The sequence below is a fragment of the Eubalaena glacialis genome, chromosome 14 (genome assembly GCF_028564815.1).
Source record: "Eubalaena glacialis isolate mEubGla1 chromosome 14, mEubGla1.1.hap2.+ XY, whole genome shotgun sequence".
Taxonomy (NCBI): Eukaryota; Metazoa; Chordata; class Mammalia; order Artiodactyla; family Balaenidae; genus Eubalaena; species Eubalaena glacialis.
Window position 1 is genome coordinate 59,798,084 of NC_083729.1, and position 15,977 is coordinate 59,814,060.

At 44.0% G+C, this 15,977-nt stretch overlaps 1 protein-coding gene across 1 annotated transcript in view; it reads left to right on the forward strand.

The window, feature by feature from the left end:
* Positions 1–15,977, forward strand: part of ANTXR1 (ANTXR cell adhesion molecule 1) — a 241,491-nt gene that overhangs the window by 170,938 nt on the left and 54,576 nt on the right. The window contains exons 15-17 of the mRNA XM_061210663.1: positions 773–868; positions 1,393–1,560; positions 14,330–14,410. Coding sequence (XP_061066646.1) covers positions 773–868; positions 1,393–1,560; positions 14,330–14,410 — 345 coding nt within the window. The remainder of the gene's footprint in view (positions 1–772; positions 869–1,392; positions 1,561–14,329; positions 14,411–15,977) is intronic.

Sequence of the window (15,977 nt, forward strand, 5' to 3'; positions counted from 1 at the left end):
CTATAAGAACAACTATTTTTTGTGTTTTTATCTTGTAGTATGAAGCCAAATAAATTGGTTTTTTTTTTCTTTTTTTTTTAACATCTTTATTGGAGTATAATTGCTTTACAATGGTATGTTAGTTTCTGCTGTATACAAAGTGAATCAACTCTACGTATATATATATCCCCATATCTCCTCCCTCTTGCGTCTCCCTCCCACCCTCCCTATCCCACCCCTCTAAGTGGTCACAAAGCACTGAGCTGATCTCCCTGTGCTCTGCGGCTGCTTCCCACTAGCCATCTGTTTCACATTTAGTAGTGTGTATATGTCAATGCCACTCTCTCACTTTGTCCCAGCTTCCCCTCCCCCCTCCCCGTGTCCTCAAGTCCATTGTCTATGGCTGTGATGCGGTATTGTTGAGATGTTGATTAGTCCCCCAGGAGGAGATGTCCGTGTCAACGAGTTCAGAGGAGTCAGGGACGAAGATGCAAATTGACAAGTCATTAACATGTAGCTGGGATTAGATGAGATACCCTATAAAGGAGTAGAGATGCAGAAGAGAACGGGTCCCAAGAATACACCACAGTCTAACCACGTAGGGCTGCTCTGTATTCCCACTTTACAGGTAAGAAAGATAAGCTTAGGTAGGTTAAGTGATTTCCCAAGGCCCCAGGAAGCGGTAGCACTGAGATTTAACCCAGACAGTCTACCCCTATCCGCTTTGCGGTAGTGGACACATACATACGGCAGTGGTGCTTTGCTTCCTTCATGTGTCACAATCTCTCTGCAGGAAGAAGATGATGATGGTCTGCCTAAGAAAAAGTGGCCTACGGTAGATGCCTCTTATTATGGTGGGCGAGGCGTTGGAGGCATTAAAAGGATGGAGGTAAGAGGACAGCTTCATGTACTCATATCTATGTGCTGACTACTCAGGGATGGAAAACCAAAGCAAACTGGTGAAAACTCACACTTGAGGTCTAATGAGGATGTGAACTGTGAGGCAACAGATGGAGAGAGGGCGGGTACAGCCTTTCACCTGTGCACTCCTGTATCTTGCCCACTGTGAGTCAGATCAGTTCACTCATTGGCTCAGCCCCACCCGCAGTGGTTTCTTCTCTCACTGGAATAAAATCCAAAGTTCTTGCCTGGGCCCACAATGCCTTTGCACGTACTGTCCCCACAGCCTGGACAGTTCCTCCCCCAAATATCCATGCCCCTCGCTGCCTTTCTCTGCTCCTTTAGCCCTCCCCCTTTCCCTTTTTCCACACCACCGCTCTTCCCTGACCCTCAAAACCCAAAGGAAATGAGGACTGGGTAGCACATCATACAGTTATTTGTGATTCTCGTTCTCCAGAGCCATCATATTTTATTTTGTCATTTTGGGTTTTTTTTTGTTGTTATTTATTTTAGGTTCGTTGGGGAGAAAAGGGCTCCACAGAAGAAGGTGCTAAGTTGGAGAAGGCAAAGAATGCAAGAGTCAAGATGCCAGAGCAGGAGTACGAATTCCCAGAACCGCGAAATCTCAACAACAACATGCGCAGGCCCTCGTCCCCCCGGAAGTGGTATTCTCCGATCAAGGTGTGCCTCTTTCTACTCAAAAACCCACCCTCACTCCTCCTAAAACACTTACATAGTAAGAATCAGAATCTTTTGGGATGATAAAATATCAAACCAAAATCCAGCTTATCACAAAGAAACAAATTTCTAAAATCATGGACTTGAAAGTGTAAGTGTGTACTTTCTCAGTTTCCACAATATCAAGGTGAGAGCTGGGCTTTTTTAATGGAAGTATAGTTGATTTACAATGTTGTATTAGTTTCAGGTGTACAGCACAGTGATTCAGTTTCATGTATATATATTCTTTTTCAGATTCTTTTCCATTATAGGTTGTTACAAAACATTGAGTATAGTTCCCTGTGCTATACAGTAGGTCCTTGTTGGTTATCTACTTTATATATAGTAGTTTGTATCTGTTAATCTAAAACTCCTAATTTCTCCCTCCCTGCCTCCTTTCCCTTTTGGTAACCATAAGTTTGTTTTCTATGTCTGTGAGTCTGTTTCTGTTTTATAAATAAGCTCATTTGTATAATTTTTTTAGATTCAACATATAAGTGATAGAATATGGTATTTGTCTTTCTCTGTCTGACTTACTTCACTTAGTATGACAATCTCTAGGTCCATCCATGTTGCTGCAAATGGTATTATTTCATTCTTTTTTACAGCTGAGTAATATTCCATTGTATATATATACCACATCTTCTTTATCCATTTATCTGTTGATAGGCATTTAGGTTGCTTCCATGTCTTGGCTATTGTAAATAGCACTGCTGTGAACATTGGGGTGCATGTTATGTTTTTGTCTTTTCTGGATATACGCCCAGGAATGGGAGCTGGGCTTTTTAAAATCACCATGGCAAAGTGGTGGAATGAGAGTGGACTAGGAGAAAGTGACTTGGGCAGTAACCCCAGAGGATCATTATAAATTACAGTAACATCTGGTAACTTCATTGGTAGGAAATTCCATAGTCTAACAACAATGGCAGGATTCTCCTTAATGCCTAATCTCTGTTCCTCTTGCCATAACATAAGCCCATCTCCCTTTATTCAAGCCACACGCTGGTGTATCAGGACGCTAGTGGACTGTGTTGGCCATAGATCTGATACTCACTCTTCCTGGCTGTGAGCAAAATGCCTTATTTCTCCAGCATCTCTCTTCCCCCCACAGCTCCAGAGCTTAACTAAAACCCTCTTTGACGTATTGGGAAATGTAAGTCATAGGAGGCAGTTAATGCTTCCTAAAGTCCTCTTTTCTCTTCCTCTTGGGTGCAGGTATCTTTGAATTCATGTGATTCATCCAACACCCTTGCTCTTTGGTCTTGCCCATAAGCATCTACACTAAGCCAGTTGTCAGAGAGCACTAGGAAATCGTAGCTAAAAAGACTGACATAATCTGTCCCCATTGCCTCGTTTCCTACCATGGAAAACTGAGATGGTAGAGTCCTTGCTCTGCCCAGGTCTGGAACCCAAGGCTCCACCTCAGGTCTACGGCCTCTAGTTCTGTGCTGCAGACAGAACTATGCCAAGTCCAAGGACTCAGCGAAAGATTCAATATAAGAACCAGCTCTCATCACCACCCCATACACACACACACACACACACACACACACACACACAGCTTTACCCTTCTTCCAGTGACAACAAAAATAACACTCATCATTCGCTGAGATATTTGCTAATTTTAGAGCAGACTTTCTGCCATGAAATCAAAAGAAATAACCGTTTTAAACAGTGGAGAGAAACTTTCTTAGTAGTTGTCTCTGCTCCGCAGAGCTACCTCACGCTCAGACTAATCTCAGTGCATTTCCATTTTGGTTTGACGTGTTTAACGTGGTGAGATTCTTTAGATAAGCCACCCCTCCCCCCAGGGCAGTGGGTTGAACTCTGGAAAAATGTAGGCGAAATGTGGCTTGCTTGACTAACAGCTGTTTGCTTCTAATTATTTTCTGATGTGGAACATGCAGTGGCGTGCATACATGTGCAGACAGGAAGGAGCCAAGTAGAATCTCGGAGACGAAGACGAAAGGGGATTTTCTATTATGTTGTTTTCAGGAATCTGTACCTCGTGACTAATACAACATATTTGGTAAGAGCCAGGTTTTCATCTCTGTAATCTTGGACGTTGAGAGAACGTTCATTCTATTCGAAGAATTCAATTTCTGCTTGAGAGCATGTTATTCATCTGTTAACTAGTGGTTTAAGACTGAGTTTTACGAAATAAATGAGGATATGGACAGCTAGATTTAGAAATCTCAAAACACTCCCAACACGCACTTGGAATGAGAGCCAGTTCAATTGAGTATTTGCTGTGCACCCTACTCTGTGACAGGTGCTGCTGGCTATTGAGTACATAGAGGGTCTCAAACGTGGCTGAGAATCAGAATCACCTGGGAGAGCTTTAAAAATACAAATTCCCAGGGCTGATGTCTCAAACCTAATGATTCAGTCTCACGATAAGCTTTCAAAGGCTCTCTGGCTTTCACAACCTGCCCACTTTTTCTCATCAGGTGAAACTCCTTTTTTCCCCAACGCCTCCCTTTTCAAATTTCTCCAAACTCCCTAAGTGAGACCCCTCTGTTGCCCTTGCCCCAGTTGTCGCTCCCTCCACAGCCCCTGCTCTTCAGCCTTGGTCATTGTGTGTGTGTGTGTGTCTGTGTGTGTGTGTTTGTGTATGGGTGTGTGTGTGTGTGTGTGTGTGTGTGTGTGTGTGCTGGTTCTCAAAGTGTGGTGCCTGTACCAGCAGCATCAGCATCCCCCAGGAACTCGTTAGAAATGAACATTCTCAGGCCCCAACCCAGATCTACCGAATAGGCAACTTTGGGGGTTGGGCCCAGTGACCTGAGTTGTAGCAAGCCCAGTTAATCAGTTGTCACCCAAGGTTCCAGCCAGCCTTCCAGAGGAGGCTCCCTGAGGGCGGGAACTGTGGTGCATGGCAAAGTGGCCACAATCATGCCTCAGAGATTTGTCCGGAGTCTCAGCCAGGAGACCATGTTAGGTTTCACACGGGTCTGTTGTTCCCACAAACACAGCTGCTGGATTAATGTTAAGTGGTTGGAAAACTGAGTGTCAAGGAATCACCAGAAAAACCAGATGGAAAAAACCTGTGATGCTGGTGGCTTGCTAAGCGTCAGTAGGACTCCCTTGTTAGGACAAGGAAAAGTGTGAAGCTCCTCCTGCTGCTGGGGCAGCTCACACCAAGGCTTACTTAGCACACTCATTGTACCATAGCTCTTTTGTGTAACTGCTCCTGTTTATGAGTCTTTCCTCCACCAGATTTGACCCCCCGGAGGCACCAATTATGCTTAACTCATCTTTGAATCACCCATAAACAGCAGTGTACCTGGCACGGAGTAGGGATTCCACCATCTCTTGTTAAAGAGACACGTGGAACGTAATTATGAAACAACTCCCAGAGCATCAAGCCAGATAGACTTTCTCCTGTGACCCACACAAATCACTTAGGTACTCTCGATCCAAAGAAGGTGTCATTCTTCTTGCCATCTCTTTGAGGAAAGGAGAGCAAAAGAGGTCATCTTATGTGTATCTGGGCAGGTGGGCGAGGAAAGGGCGAGAACAAGGAAGTTTGAGAGTAGAAGCACAGAAAGGAATTCAAAAGTCATAATGTACACTGTTTGTCCAGAAAGAGAACGGACTTGCTACCAGAACTTCAGCCTTCACACTGTTTAACCCAATGCATGGTCCACGATGAGCCACATGCTAGCCACAATGTCTATACACATTCACTAGGCCTTGGGCAAAACGTTCAGCCTCATGCTGTGCCATAAACTCTGCTTCCCTTTCCTGAACCCTCTCACCAGATTTGTCACGGTCCTGGCAGGAAACAGAAGGCACCCTCAAGAGGGTTGAAATCACACAGATCAGGGAAGGTTTAAGAGAGCGGGGGCTACTCTTTGTTGCATAGCAATGGTGAGGCACCCAGGGACTAGCAACAGTGAGAGCTGTTACATCCCTAGGCCTGAAGAGCAAGGAGGTGAGAGGGTGTTACTGGAATCAGTGAGAGCTGCAGCTCCCAAGAAGAGACCACCCAGTGGGAGCTGTGGCCACAGAGAGGGTCAGCTATCTAAATCTGCCCTGTTCCGTGTTTTTATATGGCCCACAAGTTAAGAATGACTTTTTGTATTTTTAAATGATTATATCAGCACCTACATAATAGCCTGGAGTTTGCCTCTTGACCTACAAAGCCTAAGATATTTACCCTTTGGCCCTGTACAGAAAATGTTTGCAGACCCCGGCCCTATAAGAATGCAACCACCCACTCCTCCTTGCATGTTATGCGTGTTGAGTCATTTAATCCTTACAACAACGCTGTGAGGTATTATCTCCATTTTACAGTGAAGAAACTGAAGCATAGAGAGGGGTCAGTCACTTGCCCAAGGACACACAAATGGCAGCTCGAATTCAAGTCAGGCAATCTGACTTGAGTCTAGGGATTTCCCTGGCAGTCCAGTGGTTAGGACTCCATGCTTCCACTGCAGGGGGTGCGGGTTCGACCCCTGGTCAGAGAACTAAGATCCTGCAAGTGGCAGGGCATGGCCAATAAATAAATAAATAAATAAATAAATAAATAAATAAATAAATAAATAAGAATGCAGCCACCAATGAAGGCAGGGCATAAATAAATAAATAAATAAATAATTTTTAAAAAAGAATGCAGCCACCAATGAAGGCAGGGCATAAATAAATAAATAAATAAATAAATAAAAAAAAAGAATGCAGCCACCAGTGAAGGCAGGGCATAAATAAATAAATAAATAAATAATTTTTAAAAAAGAATGCAGCCACCAGTGAAGGCAGGGCATAAATAAATAAATAAATAAATAATTTTTAAAAAAGAATGCAGCCACCAATGAAGGCAGGGCATAAATAAATAAATAATTAATTAATTTAAAAAAAAGAATGCAGCCACCAGTGAAGGCAGGGCATAAATAAATAAATAAATAAATAATTTTTAAAAAAGAATGCAGCCACCAGTGAAGGCAGGGCATAAATAAATAAATAAATAATTTTTAAAAAAGAATGCAGCCACCAATGAAGGCAGGGCATAAATAAATAAATAAATAAATAATTTTAAAAAAAGAATGCAGCCACCAGTGAGGGCAGGGCATAAATAAATAAATAAATAAATAATTTTTAAAAAAGAATGCAGCCACCAATGAAGGCAGGGCATAAATAAATAAATAAATAAATAAATAATTTTAAAAAAAGAATGCAGCCACCAATGAAGGCAGGGCTCAGGGAGGGAACAGAAGGAACTAGCACCGACCTGCCCCTCATCTTGCCCTCTTACCTCCTTCTTTTTTAAATTGAAGTTTAGCTGATTTACAATGTTTTGTCAGTTTCTGCTGTACAGCAAAGTGATTCCATTATGCATATATATATTCTTTTTCAGATTCTTTTCCCTTATAGGTTATTACAGAATATTGAGTATAGTTCCCTGTGCTGTACAATAGATCCTTGTTGGTTATCTATTTTATATATAGTACTGTGTATCTGTTAATCCCAAACTACTAATTTATCCCTGCCCCCCTCCACCTTTCCCCTTTGGTAACCATAAGTTCGTTGTCTGTGTTCGTGGGTCTATTTCTGTTTTGTAAATAAGTTCATCTGTATCATTTTTTTTTTCGATTCCACATATAAGCGATATCATATGATATTTGTCTTTCTCTGGCTGACTTCACTTAGTATGATCATCTCTAGGTCCATCCGTGTTGCTGCAAATGGCATTATTTCATTCTTTCTCATGGCTGAGGAAGATTCCATGGTATATATGTACCACATCTTTCTTTATCCATTTACCTGTCGACTCTCGTCTCCCTCTGATGCCACCTGTTGGCCAAACCAAAGGGAAGCTAAATGATGCCATCTATAGAGGTCAGGCTTCCAAGGCATGGAGCAAGGAAGGCAGAGAAACACAGAGAGTGGATAGGGGCAGGCAGCTCATGGGGGATAACCTGCCCCACTATAAACAGGGAGAACACCTCCACCCAGCGCAAAACTTTCAGGAGGTACTGGGAAGAGTCCTGGTTCCCCAGTGAAGGTGGTCAGAATCATATACACCTTTAAACGGGTTGCATTTGACTCGCTCTTTCGTGCATTTCAGGAAACAGATCTGAGGAGCAGAGAAGCAGGGAAGCACATTGCCTAAGCACATCCCGCAGGAACTCATTGGGAGAAAGAGTCCGCAATGGGCTGCTCCCCGCCGTCGCCCAGGCTAATTTAAGGCACTGACCACACTGACCACACTTCACCCTTTCCTCATTCCAGGCTCATGATCAAGAAATTTTCCGATATTTGGCCTGAATTTTTCTTTGCTCAGTTTTCACCCCCTGGCTTTACAGCAATCCCGTGCTTCTCGTTAAATTGGGACTGACCGTTTCAGGCGAGTTAAGTAATGCCCAGATGTATGACCACCAGAAAGATTAAAACCAGGACTGTTTTCAGGTTTGCTGGAAGGCTTGCAGCCTTCAGAGAAATGATTTTTCTCCTTTTCCAGTAGCTCCTCCATGTGACTGGCAGTGACAGAAATGACAGCTGAAGGACAAAAGCCAGAACCTGGCTGGCCCGGCAGACCGGCCTGTGCTGCTTGCAGTACCGGGGAGCGGGTGGCCTTCTGTTCATTTTCTTTCAGGTGGACCTGTCATCCCCGGCCTTAAGCACCTCAGCCTTGTAATCAAGCAGCATTCAGTGGTGAAACGGTACTGAATGAAGCTGTATGTAGCCTAGTAAGACACACCAAAGCCTTAAATGCTGTCAGATGTGCTGTTGATATTCAACAGACTTTTTTTGTCCCTCCCCGGCTACTTTTTAGAATGGTTCCAAACATGTTTTAAACAAAGACCAAAAGAAAAAAGAGAAAAAAAAATTAACCATGTGTGATTGTGTGTGTGTGTGTGTGTGTGTGTAAGGAAAGTTTCCAACTTATGCATTAATTTATTTCATTTAAAGGGAAGCATGGGTCACAATATTTACCATATATTCTAAGGTGTAAAAAAATTAGTGTTAGTCTCTAACAGCCCTCTAAGTTGAACTACCCTCAAAATTCTCAACCTCTGACTAACTTCCACATAGCTGAGGCAGACAAACCAGAAGAGAAGACACAGCTGCTGCCTGGCCCTCCATCCCCCCCCCCCAAAAAAAAGAAAGAAAGAAGAAACCCAGCCACAAAGCCCATGCACCAAGATGCTTTGAGTGTTGGGCTTCACAAACCTCCCTGGCACAGTCTTCTTGTTTAGAAAGAAACAAAAGCGAGCATTGACATAGAACTCCCAGTTTGCCAGCCTTTGTGGAATGAAAAGTATTGATTGTCTGAGGCTGAGGTAGAGTTTGGGAGCCTGGAATTGGTACATTTCTCATGTTATAGTCAAAGTGTGTCAATTTCATATGAAAGAAAGGTATATGTAAATATCAGCTAATGCATTCTGGTGGAGGGTTCCCAGGATGGTGGGAAATCTTTGAGCTTCACAGAAGCATTTCTCTTCGGGAGTGAGGACCAGTGTCTTGACATGCACCTTGAAGAGAGACGCATGCATTCGGGACACTCAGATCTGAGAGAAATAGTGGAGTCAACTCAAAGGCTCCCCCCAGGAGGAGTGGGTAAAGCCCAGGGACTGCTTGGAAGAATCCTCTGAGGCTCTTGTGGCCCTAAAGGGATGTTATTAATAAGCCCAGTAGCTACTGTCTTGAAATGACAGGCTTTTGCCTCCTCTCAGAAAATTAAACATAGGGGCCTTTGTTGTGCACTTCTGTTTGACCTTTGAGAGTTATGTTTATCCTCTTCTTGGTTATAAACACTCTTATTCTAAAGCTTACTTCAGCTCTTCTTGCATAAAAAGCTACCTGGCATAGGAGTAGAAAGAGGTATAGGATGGGTAGATTACCCAGATCATTTTCTGTGCCACACAGAATGGGGACTTCGGGTTCATTTGTGGGACCTTCCGAACTCAGAACACTGAGGGTACAACCAGAACTATCTGGTCTCACCTTGGCCAGGACAACTCATGATAGCAGCTCACCTGCATGAAGGGCTAACCTGGGTGAAGCATGTACCACAAGTCAGGCACAGTCCCAAGGGCCTTTCCTGAACTCACTCCTTCATTTCTCACCACCACCCTCAAAATTAGAAACTGCTACTACTCCTCCTGTTTTACAGATGGCAAAATCAAGGCACAGAGAGGTTGGGTTACTTGCCTAAATTCACACTGCTAATAAGATGTCTCTTGGTTTATTTTATTAACAGCAAAGCATCCATTCCAGCTAGCCATGAAATCTGTTATGAATCAAGTAGTAGAAAGGACTGGGAGCCTGGAGGTAAAAGATCAATCAGGAAACTATTCTCAGGATGAGTGACAGATGATGAGGGCCTAGGCCAAGGCAGTAGCCGTGGAGACAGTGGGACAGGGCTGGACAGGAAGAGGTGACAGGGGGGCTGTGACAGAGAGAACATTCGAGAGACGTGGTCGAAATTGGATATGAAGGGGTGGCAGAGGGAGAGGAGGTGAGAATGATTCTCTGGTGTCCACCTTGCCCGTCTGGATGTCAGTGGTGCCATGGACCAAGGTAGGGAATGAAAAAGGAGGAGCAGATTGGGGAAAAATTGTTCAGTATGTGATGTCTGGGATTTTTATACCTGTGATACATTTACATTACAACTACGATTCGGTGGGTATTTGGATCTGGAGCTCAAGGGAGGACTAAGCTGAAGATAGAATGTGTGAGCCATGGGCAGACAGGTGGAAGTTTGACCCATGGGACCAGGTGAGAGTAGTCAAAGTGAGCATTCAGCCTGGGGGTGAGACTAGAAGAAGGGACACGCCACCACATCGTGTGTAAGCAGAGGGGAGGGGCAGAAGAGGCTGAAAAGTATCATGAGAGAGAAAGGAAGGAGCAGGCAGAGAGGCAGAGGCCCAGAGCATCTGATCGCTCTAAAGAATCAAGTAAAATCAGGGCACAGGTGGCCAAGGCATTTGGTAGCCGGGTTGCTGTGGGCAGCCTTAGCGAAGTGGCTTTGGTGGAGTGTTGGGGTCATCAAACACTGTCACAGAAGCCAGAGGGAAAGGGGGAGAATGGAGTTGGAGGAGCACCAAATGTAGGACGGGTAGATCCATGCTTGTAAAGTTCAAATTATTGGATTCTTACACTCCACGTTACATTCATTTCCATCTTTCTACAGAGACTCCCAATTTTTCATTTTAATGACTTTACCCCATCGTTGATAAGACTGAATGAATACTTTCTATGAGACAAGTATCTTACTTCAATATCTAATTGTAAGCCTTTTAACAAATCTATAGGGTAGACAGTATTATTATCTCTTTTTTTAAAGATGAGAAAGGTAAGGCTTAAGGACATGAAACAGCTTGTCCGAGGCTGCAGCAGAGCTGGTGAGGGGCAGCCCCAGAATACAAACAGTCTGAATCCAGTCATTTTGTGCTTAAATAGCACTCTATGATCTGTTGCCTCAAAGAAACACAACCCTTTCTCCTGGTGTTACACATCAAGGTGGTTTCTGCCCCTTTGCCCTGCATGGAGCTTTAGATTTCTGCTGAGTTAATTAATACACTTCCTCAACAGCTACTTTTTCTTTCAGCCCCATCTCATTGCTCCTCATTTGTCAAGGAGTTGAGTGATCGGTGCTCAGAACACTGAGGGTGGGATGATTTACAAAGCCAAATACCCAGAGTCCCCCAAAAAATGGAAAGAAAAAGAAAAAGAGGCATTCTTCCAGGAAATCCACCTGGTTATATCCTGAAATATAAATGCTTATCCCAAAGAACCTTAAAGGAAAATATTTAACTGATGCTTGAAATGGTTTAATGCAGAAAACCATGCTGAACCCAGCAGCGGTCCTTCCAGCATTCTAAAGTCATTTCAAAATATTTTTAGAGGTTTTTGTAAATACTTGGCCAAGAGAGATGAGAAACATTACACTTAGCAAGACAAAGTTGAATCCACAAGAACTCGAGCAACAGAGTTGATAAAGGTTCAAGAGCACATTTTTTGTATCTAAATAAAACCCACCAGAAAATAATTTCAAAACACCAAGTCTTCGAGGTGGCATTCTTAAATGGATGCTGCCACTACAAAAGCTTTGTGGCAAGGAACTTGAAGTTTCTAGACTCTCCCAGCCTTTCATCATTATCCTTCACCCAGCCTTTCAGCATTATCCTTCAAAGACCTCTTCCAGATCGGTGTTTTCAAACATGTCCGACTGAGACCCCAACAGGAAATAACATGTTGGCCCAGTATATGCTTATGCGTGCACAAGTGTGCATTCACTTCACACACTCATACACACACCCATGCATACTTATCCTCACCATTTGCCCTTAACTCAAATATTTTCCTTCCTATTTTATTTTATTTGTTAAAAATTCTGGTCCTAATACACAAAATTTTTTCATGAGGGCTTGAAGAGTCGCAATCCACAGTTTAGAAACCCTGTTCTAAAGGATCTGCACAGGCAAGAACCTGCAATTGGTATAACAGAAAGTATACGAGCTTTGCGCAGGGAACTATATTCAATATCCTGTGATAAACCATAATGGAAAAGAATATTTTTAAAAAAGAATGTATATATATGTATAACTGAATCATTTTGCTGTACAGTAGAAATTAACACAACATTGTAAATCAACTACACTTCAATTTAAAAAATAATCAATGCAATTAAAAAATATATTTTAAGAAAGAAAGTATATGAGCTTTGGAATTAGACAGACATGGAGTGGGGTCCAATCACACCTCTCCAGTTTACACACTGTGTGCCTTTGGGCAAGTTAGTTGATCTCTCTGATTCCCTCTCCGTAACCCTTTGGAATTGCTGGGAGAATGAAATGAGCAGACACATAGAAAAGCACCTAGCCCAGCACTTAGTAGCACTGAATGCATTCATTCGTCCAACAAATATTCACTGAGCACGAGAAGCTGTCCTAAGGGCTGGGCATACAGCAGTTAACAAAACCAATGGCACCTCTGCTTTCATGGAGTTCACATTCCAGATGGCAGAGACAGACACTAAGCAAATAAACATAGACTATGTCAGGGAGTGATAAGGGCTGTATTGGTTTCGTATTGTTGCTATAACAAATTACCACTAACTTAGTGGCCTAAAACCACACAAATTTATTATCTTATAGTTCTGGAGGTCAGAAGCCCAAAATGGGTCGCACTGGGCTAAAACCAAGGTGAGGCCAGGGCTTCATTCCTGCTGGAGGCCCTAGGAGAGACTCCATCTCCATGTCTTTTCCAGATTCCAGAAGCTGCCCACACTCATTGGCTTATGGCCCCCTCTCCTCCCCAAAGCTAACAACAGTGGGTTGAATCCTTCTCACATGGGATCACATTCACTCTGCTTCTGTCGCCCCATCTCCTTCTCTGACTCTGACCCTCCTACCTCCCTCTGTTAAAGACCCATATGGTTAGATTGGGTCCACCCGATGATCCAGAATCATGTCCCCACCTCCAGATCCTTAACTTAGTCACATCTGCGGAGTCCTTTTTGCAATGAAAGGGAACATATTCACAGGTCTAGAGACTAGGATGTCATCTTTGGAGGTGGAGGGGAGCAGATTGTCCTGGTCACCACAAGAGTGATGAAGGGAAATAAGACAAAATAAAGGTGACTTCTGCCTGTTGATGGAGTCACCAACCAGGGTTAATAATAAGAGCAAAGCTGGGACTTCCCTGGTGGCACAGTTGTTAAGAATCCGCCTGCCGGTGCAGGGGACACAGGTTCGATCACTGGTCCAGGAAGATCCCACATGCCACGGAGCAACTAAGCCCGTGCACCACAACTACTGAGCCTGCGCTCTAGAGCCCACAAGCTACAACTACTGAGCCTACGTGCCACAACTACTGAAGCCTGCACCCCTAGAGCCCGTGCTCTGCAACAAGAGAAGCCACCGCAATGAGAAGCCCGTGCACCACAATGAAGAGTAGCCCCCGTTCTTGGCAACTAGAGAAAGCCCGCGCGCAGCAACGAAGACCCAACGCAGCCGAAAAATTAAAAAATAGTAATAATAATAAGAGCAAAGCTAAATAAATGTCTTTTTTTTTTTCTGTTAGTGTTTGCAGTGGCAGAAACCAGCCTCTGCTCAGTATGTCTAGGGAACTAGAACGTTAGACTGCCTTTGCCACATGCTGTGAAAACTTTAGCACTCATAGGCTCCCTCCTTCCAGATTCAACCAATCACCTACAACTCCAAAGGGGGTTGTGATTTGTGGTGATCAGTGATCTTTGGTCATTTGTCCGTCGAGCCTGGGATTCCAGAGCCCATCATAGGGACAGCCATGGATCTGTGCCCCAGGGGCCTTTCATTGGTCTCACCCTGTCCATGCTTCTATTCAGTCACTTTCCTGCCTGAATCTGTCCTCATTGTTTCATTTGTAAACTCTGGACACTAAGTGGGAAGAAAAAACTTTAGTGCAAGTTGAAAAGATTGACTTGCGGTGTGAGGAGTTGCACAGGAATATGATGAGGGCAAAAGCTGAGAGCCTGAATGAATCCTCCGTGTCTGCAAATCTGAGGCTGCACTAAAGTCGCAGATGTCTCCTGCCCGAGCATCAGGGTCCTCTGGGATGTGTCTCTCCTCCTCCTACATTCCTGAGGCCCACATTTTGAATTTAGGGACTAGAGAGTCACATCCTATGGCAACTGCATTGCTGGTGAAGTGTGGTTCACATGACTTAAGAAGCATGGAAGTTTCTGCCTGTCTGTGCTGGCCCCTGGTCTGGTTTCAGATGTAATCTTGGTGCATTTGTTTTATTTCAGGGAAAACTTGATGCCCTGTGGGTCCTACTAAGGAAAGGCTACGATCGTGTGTCCGTGATGCGTCCACAGCCAGGAGACACGGTAGGATTCATTAACGGTGTCGCACACATGTGTTCTTTTTGCACTCTCTCTCTCTCTCTCTCTCTCACTGTGGAGCTAGAATAACTCCAGATGTAGGAATCCAGCTATGATTTCATGTTGTGACAAATCAGACACTAATTTTCAAAACTTGGGTTTTTACAAGACCTTGAGTTTCGACTTGCTTTTTTAAAAAGGATTTTGACAGAAATAGCTGAGCTTTAATGTCCTAGGACTTGAGCTTCTGAGTTTACAGGTACAGTGTGTGAATAAAGCAGGACTGGCTCTTCCTCAGGTAGCTCCAGGGGAGAGGCCTGCTGACCCTCAGCCACACTGGCCAGTGGTGACAAGCAGGACGCCAGGGCCACAGGACAGAGCAAGGGAATAGGGGCCACAGAAAACTCCCCCATCTTCCAGCAGACATTGGGCCCAGCTGGTCCAGGATCACAGGAGGACCTTCCACCCTGGTGAGGGTTTGCCCTGAAACTGTCAGGGCCAAGCTCAGATGTCTCAACTAGAAGGAGATAGAAAGGGAGGAGGCATCAGAGGCCTTAGAAACCATCTAGCCCAAGTCCTCATTTTGTAAGTGAGGAAACAGAGGACAAGACAAGCTGAATATTGTGTTCTGTTCGGATAGTAACAATGCTGGAAACAACCTCAGTTCTGCTGTAATCACACCATTGCTATGTCTTCCGGGAAGAGTTAGTCTCTCTTTCATAAAATCTACAGAGCAAAGCCGGGGACCAAATTCTCCCTCAACTACCCGCGACCTGCATCTTGCATTCACTGCTCTGGGAATCAAGCACATGAACCCAAAAGCAAAATCAAGGTGTCTAATTTGGGGCTCCTTTCAAACCAGGTAGAGTTGGGTTTGAATCTTGCTTCCTTCCTGCCTGGAAAACTCCAGGCAAGTCACGTGATCTCTCTGAATTTCATCTTTATAAAGTAGTTGGTAATAACTACTTCACAGTGTGGCTGGTTGGAGAAGGTAATGTTTGTAAAGCATGTGGCCTAACGTTTGAACACTTAGTAATGCTTAGTCAGGGCATATATTATTAGGATTATTTACTTTGTGCTTTTCTACTGTCTGTGAAAGGTTGATGCAAAAATTCAAACTATATTGCAATTGATGTGTGTCAGATATACCCACATGTTTACCCTGCCCACTCTGCAACACGGCACAACTAATAAAACACGAGAGCAGAGCCAGCTAGGCAGGCCCCCCTTCCTTTGCACCTGGTGACAGGTGACAGTGGGTGGCTTGTGGCTGAGGGGATTTGGTCTAAAGTTTCATAGCCTGTGCAGGCTGCTGCCAATTAGCTATTCCTGCTCCAGTTTGTGGCAGGGACAACAGGCAAGAATGACATTAAAAAAAAACCCAGGCCATATAAATGCTGGGCCAGCTTGGCCCTCATGACACGTGGAATTTGTATTTTGTCTGTGGATGTCAACAAGAACACATTTTGCCATAGCAGATTTGAAAGTACAAACTCTACAGCTAACAGAAATGAGCCTAGGCCATCAACTTTGTACTCAGGGTGGCATTTGGCCTTATAAGTTATGCATAGGG